The sequence below is a fragment of the Elephantulus edwardii genome, unplaced genomic scaffold (assembly GCF_000299155.1).
Source record: "Elephantulus edwardii isolate Elephantulus edwardi_28Jun2011 unplaced genomic scaffold, EleEdw1.0 scaffold00007, whole genome shotgun sequence".
Classification (NCBI taxonomy): Eukaryota; Metazoa; Chordata; class Mammalia; order Macroscelidea; family Macroscelididae; genus Elephantulus; species Elephantulus edwardii.
This window is the reverse complement of record NW_006399757.1, coordinates 29,256,452-29,276,991: the sequence shown is the minus strand read 5'-3', so window position 1 is coordinate 29,276,991 and position 20,540 is coordinate 29,256,452. Positions and strand designations below refer to the sequence as shown.

Sequence of the window (20,540 nt, the reverse complement as noted above, 5' to 3'; positions counted from 1 at the left end):
GCATAGTTGTTACATCAATCTTACTTTTAGATAACATCTGAATCACAGCACTGTACCCCAAATCATAGGCTGGCTTAAAAGGTCGTTGTTGTATTAAGGTCACTGTGTTCTAAATTACTTTGGAGATAACCAAAAACACTTGTCAGGCAGTCCGCTCAGATACTTGCACTGACACAAAAGGAATAGTTAAGATATGAGAGCCACTGAGTCATGTCTTGCTGACCTAGCTGAGGAAGACGGACTTCTGCAAATAAGAAAGAAAATGAAGGGAAATTTCAGTTTTACTCCTTTCAAAACATAGTCTATCAAGAAAACTATGTAAATGCTGTTAGTTCCAGAAAATGAGAAAAATTCCTCTTCCTGTGCATCTAAGATCCTGGGCTATCCGATGTGCTCTGTGTTATAACCACAAAACCGAGTCAAGAGTGATAGCTAAATTTAATAAGCTGAGCATTTCTAATAAATAGTGAAAGAGGCCAGTGACTTCCCTTTTCCTGGTCAAAGTTTCAAGGGTTCCTTGATGATGGGAAATGGATAAGGCTACTAACCAAAGAGTTCTTAATTTAAATTTATCCAGAAGTGCCTCGGAGGAAAGGTCAATCAGTCTACTTCCACAAGGTGACAGGGAGTGGAAACCCTGTGTAGCACACTGTCACTCTCACACACTTGCTATTTCCATTAGTCGGTAGAGGCTCTTCATCAACTGGCTTTCATAATTTCAGAAAATATCTTGGACCATAAAAGAAGATAGACAACCAGATGTTTGAGCAGACCTATGGTGATATAGTAGTCATGCACCACATCTAATTAGTTGCATTTATATTAAGTTAAAATACATGAACATAAATATTCAGCTCCTTTGAGTTGTGGTGTTGTCAAAAATATTGATTATATCTCCGGAACTGCCTAAAGAACAAGCAGACCTGTCTTCAAGAAAGGAACCAGGGTGTTCCTCAGGGGCACAGATGTTCCTCAGGGGCTCATCTACTTTGGGCATATTGTCAGGAGAAGCCTTGGAAGAATGGAGGGTCAGAAAAGAGAGGAAGATTCTTTTTTTCTTTCTTTTTATTTTTTATTTCCATTCATTCATTGTTGCACTTTTCTCCCCTCCCAACCCTTCCCCCCAGTACACTCCCCTCTTGGAAAAGTTAAAGAAAAATTCTTTCATTGTTTTACAATCCCTCCCCCCAGATCCACTCCACTATTCAGACTTCGCTCTGGACTCCTATCATGACAAAAATACCTAATCACGTATCCCTTTTAAACAGTTTTCTCCCTCATCTGTTTCAGTGCAGTATACATTATTGAACCCATCTTTCTCAATCTTTCCCCAACCTAAAAGTCAGTCCTATTTTACAACAGTGTCACCATGCAGTATTTGTCCTTTTGTGACTGAGATACTTCACTCAGCATGATGTCCTCCAGGGTCACCCATTTTGAATAATATTGCATGAGTTCCTTGTTTTTCAGTGCAGCATAGTATTCCATTGTGTGAATATACCAGAGCTTCTCTATCCATTCGTTTGTTGATGGGCACTTACATTGTTTCCAACTCCTTGCTATTGTGAACAAAGCCATGATAAACATGGGTGTGCATATATCTGCTTGGGTGGCAGTTATGGTCTCTTTGGAGTATATTCCCAGTAGTGGAATTGCTCAGTCAAATGGTATCTCTATTTGCAACTTTTTGAGAAAGCACCATACCACCTTCCACAGTGGCTGCACCATTTTATACTCTCACCAACAGTGAATAAGGGTTCCAGTTTCTCCACAACCTCACCAGCATTGGTTGCTTGCTGTTCTGTTAAATTTTGCTATTCTGACTGGGGTGAGATGAAATCTCATAGTTGTTATTTTGGATCAAGATCAGACAAGGTGGCCAATGAGCCCATTACCTAAAACTTATGGGCCTTATAAACTCTCATTTGGATGTTATATTTTACTCAGAGTTTCAGAAAGTCAGTAATGAACTAAATGGAAAATAAAACAAAACTACTTATTTACTCTGTACTGTCTACCTGTTCTACTCATTTTGGGATGATCTTCAGCAGAATCTTTCTTATGTGTCATATTAGAGATGTCGTTTGCTACGGGTCACCTTTTCTAGGAATGCAAATAAATATGAGTTTTTTCTGGTTAATTGGCCAGTTAATTGTCCTCTAGATTTTGAGCACAGCCTCCCAGGGCTGCATCTGTTGGTTGAAATACATCAATAGCTATTCCATCAATTCCTGGGGCCTTGTTTTTTGCCAATTCCTTCAGAGCAGCTTGAACTTCCTCCTTCATCACCATTGCCTCTTGAACATAAGTTGTCTTATGAAATTCTTCTGTGACAGCCAATTCTTTTTGGTATGGTGACTCTGTATACTCCTCCCATCTTATTTTAATGCTTCCTGGGCCATTGAGTATTCAGCCCCCAGCATCCTTAAGTATTGCAACACAAGACTTGACTTTATTCTTCAGTTCATTCAGCTTAAGAAATGCCAAGCAAGTTCATCCCTTTTGATTTTCTGAATCCATCTCTTCATACACGTTCTTATTCTACTTTGCTTTGTCTTCCTGAGCAGCCCTTAGAAATCTTTTACTTAGCCCCTTAGCTTCCTGATTTCTTTCCTTTGCTTTGGCTTCTCAGCACTTTAGTGCAATATTTAGAGTCTTTTCTGACATCTATTTTGGTGGGATTTTTTTTTCTCCTTTAGAAGAAAAGACTGTGGCAGTAGAGAAATCATTGCCAGTGTCTGGTGGATCTTTGCTAAAAGCAGAGAGTACCAGGGGAATATCTATCTGTGTTTCATTTACTATGCAAAGGCATTTGACTGTGTAGATCACAATACTTTGTGCCTAACCTTAAGAGGAATGGGAATCACAGAGCACTTGATTGTGCTCATGTGAAATCTATGCTTGGACCATGACGCAGTTGTCAGAACAGAGCAAGGAAGCACTGCATGGTTCAAAATCAGAAAAGGAGTGCGTCAGGGATATGTCCTATCTCCATATCTTTTCAATCTGTATGCACAACAGATAATTTTTGAGGCTGAACTTTATGAGGAGGAATGTGGCATTAGGACTGGAGGAAGCCTCATCAACCACCTGCATTATGCAGATGATACAACCTTGCTTGCTGAAACTAAGGAGAATCTGAAGCATTTGTTGCAGAGGGTCAAGATCTGTAGTCTGCAAGATGAACTGAAGTTAACATCAAAAAATGAAGATTCTGACCACTGGGCCAATCGGCAGGACCACAATAGATGGTTGGAAAGGTGTTTGGATACTTACCTGGCAGAGGAAACACCATGATCAGGAAAGGTGTTTGGAAAGGTGGAGGGTCAGTGAAGAAGAGGAAGACCCTAGATGAGATGGATTGACACTGTAATTGGGTTAAGGAATGTAGGTGTGTCAAAGACAGTGAGATTGGCTCAGGCAGAACAGGATTTAGAGCTGTTGTGCTTTGGGTCAATATGAGTCACAGTTGATTTGACGGCACATAACAACAACAGACTACCTGAGCAAAGAATGGTATAATAATAATAATAGTAATTAATAATAATAATCAGGATAGAATAAGGAGAATAAAAAAAAATCTAACAGAACTCTTATTCTGAAACAAAATTTACATTTTCTTTATAATGATGTTCTCTGCTAAAATAAAAAATCTGCTAGATTTTTAAAATCCTAGACATATTATTATCGTTTTTAGCCCTTCTTGGTGACACTGTCATGTTATTTGCTGGGATCACAAATAAACCAGGAACTTCTTCCTGAGAAAATTTATGTGGCAACACCTGTTTTAAAGTAATAGCAAGTGTCTCATTAATCTAAGTTGGCTATTCTGTTTTCCTTATGTTCAGACACTGATGCAAAGCTAATGTAATTAAATCATCATCCTAAAACAAATGGGCTGCAAAACAGTTTCAAACTTTTTAATTAAAATATAGCATGCTGCAAAATACCCAAATCATAATTGTACAGCTCAACTAAAATATGTTGCTATTGCTCTAATGTGCAATTTAGTCTGCACTGACTCAATGCTGACCCTCCGGCATGTTTTTAGGGGCTGTAAATTGCATGGGAGAAGATTGCCCTATTTTCTCCTGTCAATTAAATATTGTTATTGTTGTTAGTGTCATCGAGTTGCTTGTGACTTATAGCGACCCTAAGTACAACAGCTCTGAACCTGCTCTATCTTGGGCCAACCTCATTGTCTCTGACAGATCCAGCCCTTGTTACCCTCATCACTCAGTCACTGGATCTCATCCAGAGTCGTGTGCTATGATTTCCACAAGACCAGGTCCCAAAGATGGTATCTGTACTTCTCCTAATAATTTTCCATTCTCTTTTCCTCAGATGTAAGCATTATCCTGACATTTTACACTACAGACTGCTTCCTTCCTATCTTTAAAACATAATCATACATTTTAAGCCTCCTTTCTTTGGCTTGACATTGTTTTTTAGAAGTTTATTACTGTACATGGTGTATTTCATTGTCACTGCTAAGAACACAGCAAACTCTATCCTCCCTTCTGTTTATGGGCTTCGGATTTCCTAACTTGTTATCAATTTAGAGCCAATATTAATAATGTTGTTAGGAGCATCCCTTACTGGGTCATTTGATGGCATATGATATGAGAGAGTTTAACAGAAATATGAAATCTTCTATTTTATCTTTTCCCCTTTCTTCATGTGCGTATACCTTCTCCCAATCATTAAAACAAGGTTTTATTAAAGACCTTTTAAACACACAAATAATGAGTTCACTTTTCTAAGCTTCCCTCCAAAGCTATTGTCTCTGCATATAAATAAATGTATAGGATGCTGGGCTCTACTCCAGTAGGTAGCATTATATTTGGGCATTGGGCCAAATGAGTCAAATTATAGCTATGTTGCGGACTACTGGAAGGAGACAGGATTATTGTTATTGGGACACAATTCTATGCTGTTGCTTCCCTAGAGTCAGTATATTTATCAAAGTTTAGAATTCTTACAGTTTGGTACACCTGCCTATATATTCTTGAAGATACATTCCATAATCACCTGAAAAAAAGAATAAAATTTTATGTATATATATGTGTTGTGTGTATATATGTATGTCTGTGTATGTAGATATATATGTGTGTATATTGATATATATGTGTATATATGTGTGTGTGTGTGTATGTGTATAAAAGCTTGAATCTTCCAGGTGCTCCACAGGAGAAAGGTGAACAATCTCCTCCTATGCTATTTATAGCCTCTAAAAATGTACTGGAAAACCAATGTATAAGAACTGTGTAAGTAAACAAAGTATAAAATGAAAATTTTATTGAAAAAAAAACACTGGAGGTTTAGCTGTATTTTGGTTTCCACTCAGTGTTTGCTTTTGATCTTGAGTTAAAGTTTGTAATTATGTGCCATCGAGCTGCATGCCACTCATAGTGATCCTTGTGAACAATCAATCTGAACTCTGCCCTGTCCTGTGCCATCTCATCACCTCTGACATGCTGGAGCCTATTACAGCAGTCATTGTGCTAATCCATCTTGTTGAGAGTCTTCTTCTCTTTCATTGAACCTCCAAGGAATAGCCCCTCTTAACAATATGTTCAAAACAAAACAATATGTTCAAAGTATATGAGATGAAGCTTCACTATCCTTACCTCCAAGGAGCACTCCGACTGCACTGTCTCCAAGACATCAGTTTTTTTCTTTTGGCTGTCCATAGAATAGTCATGACTTTCCTCCAGCACCACAGCTCAAAGCATTAATTCATTTCTATCATCCTTATTCATTGTCTAGTTCTCAGATGTATAGCAAGTGACTGAAAAGAAAATGGCCTGAATCAGACACACCTTAGTTTTTAAACTGATATTATTACTCTCCAGTACTTGTGAGAAGCCCTGACAGCCACCTTTCCTCTCGATTTCTTTCTTTTTTTTTTCCTGTCTTTTGCTTTCTTGACTGCTGGTGCCAAAAATATTGATTGTGGATCCCAGGAGGACAAAAGTGTTAACAATTCAATCTTTTCTCCATCTATCATGATATTGCTTATAGGCCCAGTGATAAGGAATTTTGCTTTTGTGATGTAAAGATGTAATCCATGTTGAAGGTTGTAATCTTTGCTCTTCTATAACAACAGGTGTTTTAAATTCTCCTCACTTTCAGCAAGCAAGGTTGTGTCATCTGCATAATGCAGGTTGTGGAATCTTCCACCTATCCTCTGATGCTACATTCTTCTTCATAGTCTTGCTTCTTGAATTATTTACTCAGTATATAAATTGAATAGGTATGGAGAAAAGATCCATCCTTGACACACTCCTTTCCTGATTTGAAACCATCTGGTGTTTCTTTTCTCTGTTTAGACAACATCTTCTTGGTCTAGGTATAGGTTTTACACACACACACACACACAGAGTCATACATACATACATATACAGACATACATGGGAGCTGTGGTGGCCTAGTGGCAAGAAAATGTGCTGCAATCCCAAAGGCATGCAGTTTGCGGCCACCAGCTGCTCCAAAGAAGAAAGATGGGCAGTCTCCTGTGAGAAAACCCTCGAGAGGGTCAGCTCTGGGTCGGTTCTGACTCTGTAGTACACAACACCACATGCGCGCACACACACACACACACATTTATATATGAGCTATATAATATATATATGAATGTTAGAAACAATAATTCTATGAGCTGTGAGTCTCAATAAATAATATGTTCTGTGCCCTGAGCTCTGAAAAAGAGAAAGAAGATTAAAGATCAGGAAGAGATATTTTGTTCTCACTGTGGGCACATTTAGCCATCAGAGTCTGAAAAGCCATTAATTAGAAAATGAAGAGCTGAGTGGATGCAGGAAGAAAGAGGTCTTGATTCCTCAGCATGATCTCAAAACTTAGCTGCAAAACAATCATTAGCAAATATAAAGGGCAACACCTGTACAGCCAGCTTCCCAAGCTGGGCTTGCCATTCTGAGGCCCCCCGCAAGCAGCGAGCGAGAGGAGCCATGGCAGTAAGGGCCGGGGAAAGCTTCTGAACAGAGTAAGTGGATTATATGTTAGTTTAACTGTCTTTCTGAAGGAGTGGAGTATGGATTGGAAATGAACGTATTTCTAATCCAAAACATGGTTGACTATGATGAAGACTTTCAACATAATTAAAGAAAAGTCCTCAGGACACACCACCACCACCACCGCCACCACCATTACCCTATGGTTACTAGAATGTGAATCTTCAACAATCAGACCCAGAAATCAATGTTTTTAGGAAACTTCCAAAGAGATTCTGAGTTGTACAAAATCATGCATAAGAACCACTCTTTAAAAGAGTTTAGTATGTTGAGTTTGATCTTTTTTTTCAACTTAAAAAGGCTAGCCGTATTACCACTCATGAAACACTTAAGATGACAGTTTAAAAGTAATATATGATAGCATATTGTGATTATCACAGGAATCCACAATTAAGGTTGCATAGTGGATTGCATTTGGGGCATGGGGGGGGGGTGCCAAGGCCGGGGTTGGGGGGATTGTGTACCAGTGAAGAAGTTTATCTTTTGCTTTTCAAAGAGAGGAGAGAACTGAGGGGAAGGGGTAAGAAAAAAGAAAAAAAGTGCATCAATGAATGAATGAAAATCCAAAATCTCTGTAAATGTTCATTAAGATTAATTAAAAAAATTGTAATAAATAAGATACATTTATTTTGTATATGATATCATAAAAAAGCATTAAAATACTTTCTCAAACTTTTTTTATTGGGCTATTAAAGTTTACATAAAGAAAGTACTATTTAAAAAAAATCTGTCTTCTATTCAACTGGATAAAACTATAGGAAATAGAAATATCTAAGCCATGAAAGCTTAATCTAGATAACATCCTGCTGCCATTTCTATTGTTTGTGTCTAAAACAAGATTTCAGGGGCTTGAAACCTTTTAGGTCAAACCTTTTAGAGGGTTTTCCAGCCTAAGACTGATTTTAGCACTGTAAGCTTTGAATTAGATTTCTTCCTGTGCAAAATGCAGCTTCACTAGATTCAGAAACATACAAAAAATGGTCAAGGAGAGAGGTGACATTTTTTTTCTTCCCTGCCCAGATCTTACAGCATTTTATCCAAGACATAGACCTGACTTCTTTACTTGAAAATGCCTCCTTCTCTGGTAAATGATATTTCCTTGGAGTTTTGTCCTACTCCCCTGAAGTGGACTTCTTGGATGAACCTGTATCCCTCTCCACTCTTAGTGTCTGGAGAAACAAATGGAGCTGGCTCGTGTTTTTTGTGTTTCTCTTGTGGTTTCCATGTCCGACTGTGACAGTTTTCTAAACTAATTTCTATGATAGCTAAGTTGCTGTTGGTGGTGGTGTGTACCACTGAGTCAGAACTGACCCATAGCTCACCTTCCAGTCGGTTTTAAGAGGCATTTTAATAGCACACAGGAGATTGCTCATCTTTCTCTCCCTGCGCTGCTGGTGAATTTGAACCAGGCAGCGCAGTTTCTTACCACTAGGCCACTGTATCAGAAGGTCATTAGCTATAAAGATTGTGCAAAATATTCTGTCAAACTTAATTTTCTCAGTCTCTCTAGGAGGTAAACACTGTTGTATATCAGTATTAAATAAGCCATAGTAATGAGTCACTAGGTAGAAAGTGTTAAAAGTCTGGATTTTAACACAGGAAGAAACCAAACTCTTAATCACAAATATATGTTGCCTTCCTGGGAAAGCATCAACTATTTCCTTCCATGTAAACACATGTGTTCTCTCTCTCTCTCTCTCTCTCTCTCTCTCTCTCTCTCTCTCTCTCTCATCTATCTATCTATCTATCTATCTATCTATCTATCTATTTATCTCTCCATCTCTTTTAGATAATTGGGTGGTTTGTTGCTTTTTTTTATATTGGTTTATTTACAAAGTTCTTATGTATGGTTTTTCACACCACATCTTTCCCATTTCCTTCACTCTCTCTCCATCCACCTATAACATTATGCAAATCTGTGGTTAATGGTCCTCACCCATCCTGTACCCCCTTGGATCCTCATCCTTGTTCTACAATAATGGTCTTATCCAGTATTTGTCCTTATGGGACTGAGTTAGTTCACTTAGCTTAATGCTCTCCAGTCCCTCCCAAATTAGGTAGTAATTTACAAAACATTTGCTCCTGCATGATACAAAGTATTCCACTATGTGAATGTACTATAATTTCTCAATCCATTTGATTGTGATGGGACATTTGGGCTATTTCCATGTTCTTGCCATGGTGAATAATGCTGCTGTGAACATTGGTGTACAAGTCTCTGTGCCTCAGTTTTCATTTTCTTGGGGTATATTCCAAGCAGTGGAAATACAGCCAGAAATGCACAATCTGGAAAGGATAACATTGATGAATGGACCTTCTAAAGATTAAATCCTTGTGAGAATAAGAAATATTTTCCAATAAAGTGAAAAGAAAATGTACTGACTGGGGGAAAACCCCATTTTCAGACAAAGGTCTCTTATCAAAAGTTTACCAAATCCTACAGGACCTCCACAAGAAAACACTGATAACACAATTAATTAATTACAAAATGGGAAAAAGACATGGAAAGAATTCTCACAGAGGAAGATATCCAGGTGACCAACAGACACATGAAGAAATGCTCAGAATCACTGGCAAGACGCAAGAATGGAAATCCCAGAACACTTCATCATGCTTGTGTGAAACCGATACTTGGACCAGGAGGTAATTGTCAAAAGGAGCAAGGGAACACTGCATGATTCAAAACTGGGAAGAGTGTACGCCAGGGATGTGTCCTTTCTCCATACCTTTTCAATTTGTATGCTGACCAGATTATCCGGGAGGCTGGGCTCTGGAAGGAGAAATGTGACATCAGGATTAAAGGAAGATTCACCAACAATCTGTGTTATGCAGATGACACAGCCCTGCTTGCTGAAACTGAGGAGAACCTCAAGGACTTGCTGCAGAAGATCAAGGACTGCAGCCTTCAGTATGGATTGAAGCTTAACATCAAGAAAACAAAGATTCTCACCTCTGGGCCGATTAGCACCATTTTGATGGATGAAAGATTGAGACTATAAACAGCTTTAGTTTGCTCCACAATGAACACTCTTGGCACCAGCAGCCAGAAAATTAAAAGACATATTGCATTGGGAAAGTTTGCTGTCAGAGACCTCTCCAAAATATTGAAGAGTAATGGTGTCAGTTTGGAGACCAAGGTGTGCCTGATACAAACCATTGTCTTTGCAATCACTTTGCATCAGAGAGCTAGACAATGTCTAGGGATGACAGAAGGAGAATTGATGCCTTTGAATTGTGGCGTTGGAGAAGAGTATTGAATATACCATGGATTGCTAAGAGAACTAACAGGTTTGCCCTAGAAAGGGTTAAACCAGGCTACTCTGTGGAGGCAAGGATTCTGATTCTCCATCTCACTTACTTCGACATGTTGCAAGGAGGGATCAGTCCTTGGAGAAGGATGTCATGCTTGAGAGGGTGGAGGGTCAGCACAGGAGAGAAAGACCCTCGATGAGATGGATTGCTTCAGTGATTGGGGTCATGGGGGTAGGTGTGTGGGAGACAGTGAGAATGGTATAGGGTAGAGAACAGTTTAGGCTATTGTACATAAGGTTGCTATGAGTCGCAGGTGAGTCGACTGCACATAACAACAACAACAACAACAACAAATGAATGTTTACAGGAAAGTTGAGTTTTTCATTCATTCATTGTTGCACATTTTCCTCCCTACCCCCAGTTCAGATTTTTTTTGTTCATGTGTTTCTTTTTTTATGTTTGCTCACAATTGTGTTTCATACTGTTCTTCATTCATATTGTGATTCATACAATCATTCCCATGCATTATGTTTCACAAAATCAATCACCATTGGACTTTGTCCATCATTACTCAAGCTTTTCAGGTCCACTTTTAACCCCAAGAGTAGAACCTGTTCTCCAGTCTCATATTTCCCTTCTTAAAGCAGAATGATGTAGTAGAAAGAGTGAAGTCTGGGAGTCAGTCACCCTTGAGTTCTGTCCCACCTCTGCTTTTTATAAGCTGTGGATGCAATTCCAGAGCAACTAGTTAACTTCTTTTGAGCATATTTCCTCCAGAGTTGAGTGCAGTTGGAGCCGATGTATGTCAAATGCCTGGCACGTAATCGGTTCCTGGTGGATGTTGCTTATATATTATCCATGACCCAATCTTCAAGAAAGGGCACAGAACTTATAACTCAGAAGTGTGTTACATTCAGGGAACTTTAAACAACCTTGCTGTTGCCCACCTTCCTCAAAAAATAAGTATCTCCCGTCACCAACTTTATGGTAAATATCTGGAATTTCGTTATTATAGACTTCTTCCACCCTCTCAAAATATTTGGTCATTCTGTAAGTAACAATAGATACTGAAATAAAACATCATTTAAGCAACTGTATTTTATGACTAAACTGGTGGCATAGCCTTTACGGAGTTACACTGTGAACTCAAAGGTAGCACTTCTCTGGCAGTTCAAATCCACCAGTGACTCCTCAGGAGAAAGATCGGCAGCCTCCTCCCTCCAGTTTACTGAATGGGTGTCAGAAGATTAATAGGTAAGGACACTCACTGAGATAAGCGGCCTGATCATGTATGTGGAGCAGGTCTGTGATTGTTTTGGAGGGTGGACGCAGCCAGTAATGGGAGCTTTGGTGGCTTAGTGGTAAGAAGATGCACTGCAAACCTTAAAGCAGGAGGTTCAAATCCTTCAGCTGCTCTGAGGGAGAAGGATGGGCAGTCTCTTCCTCATGAGATTAATTGCCTCTGAAAACCCACTGGAAGGTCAGCTAAGGGTCAGTTCAGATTCAACAGCACACAACAACAACAAAATTAGGGGGAGAGGTAAGATTCGTTCTCCTCAACTCTCTTCCCTTCTACCATTTGAAGTGTGAATTTGTACTGAAACACCACATTCAAGCTCTGGTTATTTGTACCACTTCGCCAAAATCTTGGCCCTGACAGGAGATCAGTTTTATTATCACCGTGTGGCTGGCACTGTCCCTGTCAGCCTCCAGCTCATCAGGTCTCCCTTTCCTTGTGAATAAGCCTAGGTAGATGAGCAAACAGAAGAGATGCAAAAAAGCCTCTTTTCTCCTCTACCCAGGATGTTTCCGTTCTAATTTTGCTAGAGGAACAGTGCTGTGCCATTTTAAACCAAGATTATTTGTACTTAAATTAGTTTTCATGTCCCAGCAGAGACGCTAACTGGGCAGGAGAGGAAGGGAATTGCTGGTATATGGTTATCTGAAAGCAGTGATCCCCAAATTTCCATCATCCAAAATCTTAAAAATCACCTCACTTCTAATTTGTTAAACAGTCTAATCAAGCAATATTTTGTTTCCTCTCTGGGCAAAGGAACTCTAGTGGCCTAGTGATAAGGAGTTTCAATGTCAACTATGAGGCAGGTGGTCCTTTTTCCATAGGGAAAAAAACCAAAATAACCGGACACTCGATTAAGGCTTCTGAAAACCCATTGGAGGTTCAGCTATGAGTCAGTTCCTACTTGATGGCGTATAACAACAACAACTGAACAAAGCTCCAAAATTAGGAGTGGGGCAAATAGGTTGAGCTCATGTGGAAAAGCTTGAGTCACACGCTGAAGGTCATCTTCAGAGCCTCATAATGATGCTTTGATGTCACTACTTGAAAGTCCTCTAATTGGAATTTCAATTCTTGTTTGCTAGAAATGTTTTGAGTCCAACCACTTAAATCCATTACATTTTTTTTCCTTTAGAGAAAAACTTTGACTTAGTTAATGTGTATTCTGAATTGGGATCAGATCCAAAGACCAACTTTAAAGGCACAGAGTGTGGCATAAAGGTTTTATGTCATTCCAAATATGTTTACTGAAGACAAATGAGCAGGACAAATCCTGGGGAGATGGTTTTCTCTTTTGGTGCTTTGGAATAGTTCGATGACATTCTGTATTAAGCAGCTGGATTGTTTAGTGTGTATTCTCTCTAAATCATACACAGCCTGATTTTTCTGGTTTCAAATTTTCTCCTGTTGTCTACATGATTTGTTAGGTGAGAATGTGTTAGAAAATATTCTGGGGTCTTAGAGAGAAGCACTTATTATAAATGGGAGTGTTACGCTCAAATGCTGAGCCAGCCTTGTCTGGATTGTCTGTCTTACCAGGCAGATGAGGACACTTGCAAGACTGGGGAACAGTTCAGATTTTATGAGAGAATTTTGAGGAAAAACAGCATTTGTCCCTCATGGTACGCACAGCTTGGCTGAAACAATTTTTTGACACATCATGTTCCCACTGATAATATGTAATAAATATAAATGTATGTCCTATACACTCCTTCCCTCCCCTCGGTTTTCACATTGGTCAGCTTCATCTCCCACTGCTTTTCCTCTATCCTTTGTGACGTTCTGTTTGCTTTCATATCCCCCCTGCTCTTGTCTTCTTTGTCCCTTCCTTTCACTTTCATCCTTTTTTACATGGACTTGCCAGAGGATTAAAGACTGCAGCTTTCAATATGAACTATATCAAGAGAACAAAAATCATCACCACTGACCAATGGGCAACATCATGTTAGATGGAGAAAAGATTGACATTGTCAATGATTTCACCTTGTTTGGGTCCATAGTCAACAACTTTGGTACCAGCAGTTAGGAGATCTGGAGACATACAGCCCTGTCAGGGACCTCTCCTTACGAGCAATAGTGTCAGTCTAAAGGCTAAAGCACACCTGATTCAAACCATAGTCTTTCCAGTCATCTGCTATGTATCTGAAAGCTGCACAGTGAATAAGGATGATAAGAATGATTGATACTTTTGAGCTGTGGTGTTGGAGAAGAGTACTGAGTGTCCCATAGATGGTCAAAAGAACAAACAGCTATGTCTTAGAAAAGAGTACTGAGTGTCCCATAGATGGTCAAAAGAACAAACAGCTATGTCTTAGAAAAGGTGCAGCCTGCAGCCAGAGTGTTCCTTCAAGACAAAGTTGATAAAGCTTCATCACATATACTTCAGGGATGTTGCTAGGAGAAGCTATTTCTTCGAGAGGGACACCATGCTTGAAAAGGTGGAGGGTCACCTAAAGAGAGGAAGACCCTTAACTAGAGGCATTGACACAGCAATGGGCTCGATGGGCTCAAGTGTGTCAGAGATTGAAAGGATGGCACAGGATAGGATAGGGTTCAGGAGTATTGTTCATGAGATTGCTGAGGGTCATAGTCAACTTGACAGCATCTAACAACAACCTTTAAGTTAGCACCTCAACACGTAACACTACCATGCCACCAGAGTTCCTTGTGTCAAATATTTCTACATAGTTTCTATTTGCCACAATATAAATGTTTAGGTACTTTCTTGTTTTAGATGGTATTTCCTTTAGAATTAGTTTAAATTGGTGCTTCACAGATTTTATTCCCATGTGGTTCATTCAAAGTGGAGATTTTGTGATAATTCTGATTCTGGCTCAGCAGCTCTAGTGTGACTACAGCTGAGACTCTGCATTTCTAACAGGCTCTTGGGGGATCTTGGTGCAGTTTAGTGTGGGGACCATGCTTTCTTTAGAAAGCATATTTATGTTCCAAGGAGATACGACACGATGGGCAGATGAGGATGGAAACATGTTGGTGTCTATCCTGCGTCGACTTTGTAGGTGGAAGGGAGACTACCATTAAGGGTGACATCTCAGATTAAATTTCAGTCTTGAAAATCCTATGTAAGAGTGCTGCTTGGCACACATAGGTTGCTAGAGTTGTCATCTATTAATGGCAACTAACAGTGATAACATATGAATGGCATAGGGAACTCTGGTAGCATAGTCTGTAGAGTTATGCTATAATCCAAGGGCTCCTCTAGCAATTAGAATTCTAAAGTTTAGCTCCTAAAGAGAAGGGTGGTAATCTCTTCCCATGCTGTTGACAGCCTGACCCAATGGAGGATCAATATTAATTGGAACCAACTCAGAAGCAATGAGTGACAGACAGACAGAAAGTGGGGGCTGCATGGGAGGATAATAAAATACATCCTATTTTGTAGATTTTTGTTGTTGTTATTGAGGGAGAAAAATGCAGCTACAGTAGGTTAATATTTGCTGGGGGGAAAAGCAAACTTTTGTGTAAGAGAAAGAGATATTTGGATTAGTGTCCCATGACATTCTCTTGTTCATGAAAAGAAATAAATATATCTAGCCTTTCAAAAAAAAACATATTTCTGTTTAGTTTTGTTTGCAGAAATGCTTAGCCACTTGCTAAACAAAGTTTTTTCTACTTGACATTTGTATAATTAGACAATAATTTCAACTGAATTACATCAGGAATTACAAACTCTATGGCACGCTGTGGCACGGAAGATCATAGGAGTTACGGTTGCACTTAGGGCAGAATTGAAGGGTATTTGCACACTAAATAAACATTCAGAATGGAACACCAACTTGAAAATTTTAGTTGGCCAAACGAAACACTGTTGCAGGCTTAACTGGCCCACAGGCTACCATTTTGATGTTCCTTGTCCAAAGATACTTAAAGTTTCTATAAGACAAATCTTTGATAAACCTAATAAAGTCAGGTGGTAATCCTTGAAGTTTAATTACTGCTTTTCCTCTGTGTTTAAAAATAGATGGAGTTTTAGATTCTCACCTCACTCCATACACAAAAACAAACTCAAGGTGGATCATGGACCTAGGACAAAACCAAGGACTATAAACTTCATTAAAGAAAACCTTGAACTCTAGATATCCTAATCCACAGCAAAAAGTCTTCCAAGCATCCTGAAAAATCTACAACCAGGAGAGAATAAAATAGATGAATGAGACTTTCTAAGAATCAAATTCCTGTGCACATCCAAAAACTTCAACAGGGTAAAAAGGGAAGCCACACTCTGGGAAACAGTATTTAGTAGTAACATGTCTGATAAGGGATATATCAACAAGATAAACAACCCAATTGCATAATGGGCACAGGATATAAACACACTTCACCCAAGAAGACATTCATATGGCAAATTGTTGTTATGTGCTGTCGAGTCATTTGCGACTCATAGCGACCCTATGTACAACAGCCCTAAACTGTGCTCTATCCTGTGCCAATCTCATTGTTTCTGACACACCCATCCCGATTACCCCAGTCACTGAATCAATCCACCTCATAGTCTTCCCCTCCTGCGCTGTCCCTCTACTCTACCTAGCATGATGTCCCTCTCTAAGGACTTGTCTTTCCTTGCTACATGTCCAGAGTATGTCAGGCGAAGCCCCAGAATCCTTGCCTCCAAGGAGCAGCCTGGTTTAACCCTCTCTAGGATGAATCTGTTTGTTTTCTTGGCAGTCCATGGTACATTCAATACTCTTCTACAGCACCACAGCTCAAAGGCATCAATTCTCTTTCTATCCTCCCTAGTCATTGTCCAACTCTCTGATGCATAACAAGTGATTGCAAAGACCATGGCCTGTATCAGGAGCACCTTAGTCTCCAGAGAGGCACCGTTGCTCGAGTACTTTAGAGAGGTCCCTAACCGCAGACTTTCCCATTGCAATACGTTTTTTTATTTCGTGGCTACTGGTGCCAAGAGTGTTGACCGTGGAGCTGAGCAAACTGAAGCTGTGAACACTCTCAATCTCTTCGCCATCCATCCTGATGCTACCGATTGGTCCCGTGGTGAGAATTTTTGTCTTCTTGACATTGAAGGCAAACAAATACATGAAGAAATGTTCAAACTGGGGGGGGGGGGCAGGGAGAAAAATGTGCAACAATGAATGGAAATACTAGTTATCAATTTTCATTAAAATATCAATTTAAAAAATATAATTCGTAATATAAACATTTGTGAAGTTGAAATTTTCAACCAAGAATTTTTGTATAAGAGCAAATGAAAATATTGAAAGATCATGTAAATATATAAAACATTATACATTGATATAATAAATATTCCATGGAACCTATTATCTTCATTATATATTAATAATGGCATTGTTGTTGTGTGCTGTTGAGTAGAAACAGACCCATAGCTGACCCTCCAGTTGGTTTTCAGAGACAGTAAATCAATCTGGAGATTGCCCTTCCTTCTCCTGCGAACAGTGGGTGGATTGCAGTGCAGCTTCTTGCCACTAGGCCATCAGGCCACCATAGCTCCCTTTCCTATTAGAATTCTGAAAAATATAGTTGAAAAGTACATACAATTTCACTTTGGCAGTGATTTACACTGGCATGTTAGCACATTAAGCACTGCAGAACTGGAAGTCTTAGAAAATCAGTAGACTTTAGAACACAAAAAAACTCATTGCCCCACTAAATTTTTTTTTTAAACCCTCAAGACTCATTGCTATCAAGTTGGAACTGACTCATAGCTGACCACGCCAGTGATTTTGGGGAGGCTGCAAAATCACATGGGAGGAAATTTTTTTTTTGTTCTCCTGAGGAATGGATGAAATCTGAACCTCAAGAGAGGTGTTACCTTTGGATTCGCAGCACAACTCAAGGACTACACCAACAGAGCTCCTTATTGGCAGTAATACGATATAACTAAAGAGCTGATTGGCAGGCACTGACAGTATCCTTTTGATAAGCCTAAGGAATTATCAACAATGAGAACAAGTCCTGGAGGGCATCTCAATGTTTCACCCTTCTGTGTGAATTTTATTCTGAATGTAGCCTACCTGTATTTTGGGAAAGTGCAAGCTAAGGTTAACCATTACTGTGTGGTAGACTTAAAATGCCTATTCACAACTGTACAATACTGGGACATTCTGTGAATTAAATGTGAACAAACCCATTTCTTTAATTAAGCTTATTAGGATGGTCATTTCTTCTATTACCTCTCATTTTTCTATTGAAAACAGCTGTTGTAGCTCATTTGTTTGGAGTTGAATCTTGGAAAAAGCTTCTATTTCCCCTCTACTAAGTCTTGGGCTTCATCCTTCTTTTCCACCTGTGGCTTTAAACTACCTCCTAGAGAGAGAGATAAGTAAGGTACTTCCTATCTTCAGAGTCTTGGTCTTTTAAAAGTTGGAGCAGGGAGTTAAGAGTAAATGTAGTCACTGAAATACATCAAGAAGTGCTCTCAGTAATGTAGGTGCATGCATGTTAAGTTGTTTCTGGAACCCCAAGAGCTCTGTGCTGACTAGGTACAGACGAAAATGTCATTATCTGAGTATCTCCAAAATGTTGCTGTCCTTACCCATGTGATAACATATTTATAGCTATTTCAGTTGTGGAACTGTCTAGGTAATAGATCTTAAGAGATTTTCTATTTATTCCTGCTGTTAGTTTTATTAGATCATTTGTTTGGTTTTTTTTACCAATAATTGTTTCTCGAGAAATGAATTCTGTATGTTTATTAAAAACAAGTAGCCAAAGTCAGTATTAACTATACTTTTATTTCATCAGAATTAAAGAAAGCAGAGCTTTAACTACAACAAAAAAAGCTAACAATTCAGTTTTCAGCTTCAGGCAAACCTTTGGAGGAAAGTAACTAATTTCTACATAGTCAAGGGAATATTGTGAATTGGTATTAACCAGAACAATTATCACAGAATGTTGGAGAAGCATATTGAAAACAAGGAAAAGTTAAACAGTATCTACCAAATGGGAGAAAAGAACGAGTAACAGAAAACAGCAGCACAGGGATGAAAAACTTTGTAAAGATTCAAAAACCTTGCAAAGTGTGAGTGAGTGAGTGAGTGAGAGTGTGTGTGTGTGTGTGTGTGTGTAAGCGACTTCTAACTCCCAATTCTATTAACTGGTATTTTTCTCCCCCTAACTAGATACTGGTTTTCTTCTCTAGAGAAGGTTCAATCTAGGGAGTTTATGGTTCTTTAATTAATACTTGTTCTGATATAAATTTGCCTATGTCTACATCTTCTAAGACTATAAACATATTAACTCTAAAACTATGATATATTCCACCTCATTATTGATTTCTAGGTATGATCTTATGGGTGGTATTATCTTCAAACTAAATAGCTTTATTACTTGTCAAGGCAACAAAAGGCCAACTGAGCAGAAAATCTGGGCTAAAAAAATACCTCTAATCTACTTTAGCCTCAGTTATTCTGGTAAAATGGTGACAGTAATGTAGAAAATAAGAAACCTAAAGCAGGTGTCAAATGCTGATGAGACCATCTGTGTAGGGAAGAGCATTACCAGGAACCTGAGCCTCCTGAGTGAAGTCCTCAACTTCTGATGAGAAGCCCAACGCTGTGTCTAACTTCTCCAGGTCCAATAGTCTTTAGTGGTTCTTGGAAGGATATGAGAGACCCAGGTTCATATTCGAGGCTCAAAGACTACTGAGTAATAGGAAGGGGCTGAGAAGTAACATTTCAAAATTAATTCCAAAACATCAAAACAATAAAGAGTAAGATGCTGAGAAAGTATTCAGTCTAATTAGAGTGGACCTAAATCACTTGGTTGGAAATATCCCACAAATTCTCAGGACTCCAAACAGTATGGGTGGGTTAAACAAAGCAGTATCAAATCAGTGCATTCTTGATTTTTCAGATAGCATTAGCTTCAAAACACAATTCCAAGACTTTGATTACTGCTAGCAATAGCATTTCAAAACTTCTAAACCTTAAAACAGTGCTTAACATAACACAGGAACTATCCCAAGATTACATATTTAAAAGGGCTTACAAAAACCATAGATGTAGCACAAAATTATGAGGTAACTTTAACCAAGAAGTCAAACCTATTACCCTCGAGCTAATTTTTACTCAGAGTAACCCTTTAGGGTAGAGAACTACCCACAGGGTTTCTAAGGCTGTATGTAAATAATTACGGAAGCAGACTGCCACATCTTTCTCCCGTAGATATAACTGATGGGTCCAAACCACCAAAAGATTTTCTCTCATTTTATTACACAACCAGTAAACTTTTGAACTTAGTACATAAGCACTTTAACTAGTCACCTTTTAGCCTTTGTGTAGTTTTCAGTTCCATCCAGCATTTAAGTGTAATTAACATACTGTAGCCATTTTTTATATTGCTGCCCATTCCTATTATTTGGTGTTATTTTTGCATATTTACAGTGACTAACAGGTGCATTCTACCACCAATTAAGGGGGGAAAAGTAAAACAAAGGACCCCCAGAAAGTGAGATTAAGCTTAAAGGTAAAACTTGTAAGGGCATACAGAAGACAGCTTTTTTGCACCCATGCTCTATGATACATAAATCAACTTTGAGACTACTGCCAAGTACTTTCTAAAGCCTTTCAAGACGCTCCTGTTGACTTCTGGATTTGTTCCTTTAAGATGAGAATACTCTGCCTCTGCTCAGGAGGCAGCATAGCAATCTGATCTGCAGTGAGTTGAAGAACCTGCATGATCAAAGCGGCCTTTTCTTGATCCTGTGGTGTAACTTGACTTTGGCCAGGGCTAAAACTGCTAGGCTGGCCTCCACCTTGCTTGACTGCCCCTTGCATGCTGCCACCACTGCTGCTGCCTCCTTGCATGCCTGCTGGTTGCATACCACCTCCCCCTTGCATGCCTGCCGGTTGCATGCCTCCACCTCCTTGCATGCCTGCCGGTTGCATGCCTCCGCCTCCTTGCATGCCTGCCGGTTGCATGCCTCCGCCTCCTTGCATGCCTGCCGGTTGCATGCC

General features: G+C 39.2%; 2 protein-coding genes across 3 annotated transcripts in view; one reads left to right on the top strand and one right to left on the bottom strand.

Moving 5' to 3' along the window:
• The window catches only part of PRKG1 (protein kinase, cGMP-dependent, type I), a 1,522,098-nt gene that overhangs the window by 851,019 nt on the left and 650,539 nt on the right, over positions 1–20,540 (top strand). The gene's annotated exons all lie outside the window — the stretch shown is intronic.
• The window catches only part of CSTF2T (cleavage stimulation factor, 3' pre-RNA, subunit 2, 64kDa, tau variant), a 2,160-nt gene continuing 1,770 nt past the window's right edge, over positions 20,151–20,540 (bottom strand). Inside the window, exon 3 of the mRNA XM_006880305.1 lies at positions 20,151–20,410. Coding sequence (XP_006880367.1) covers positions 20,151–20,410 — 260 coding nt within the window. The remainder of the gene's footprint in view (positions 20,411–20,540) is intronic.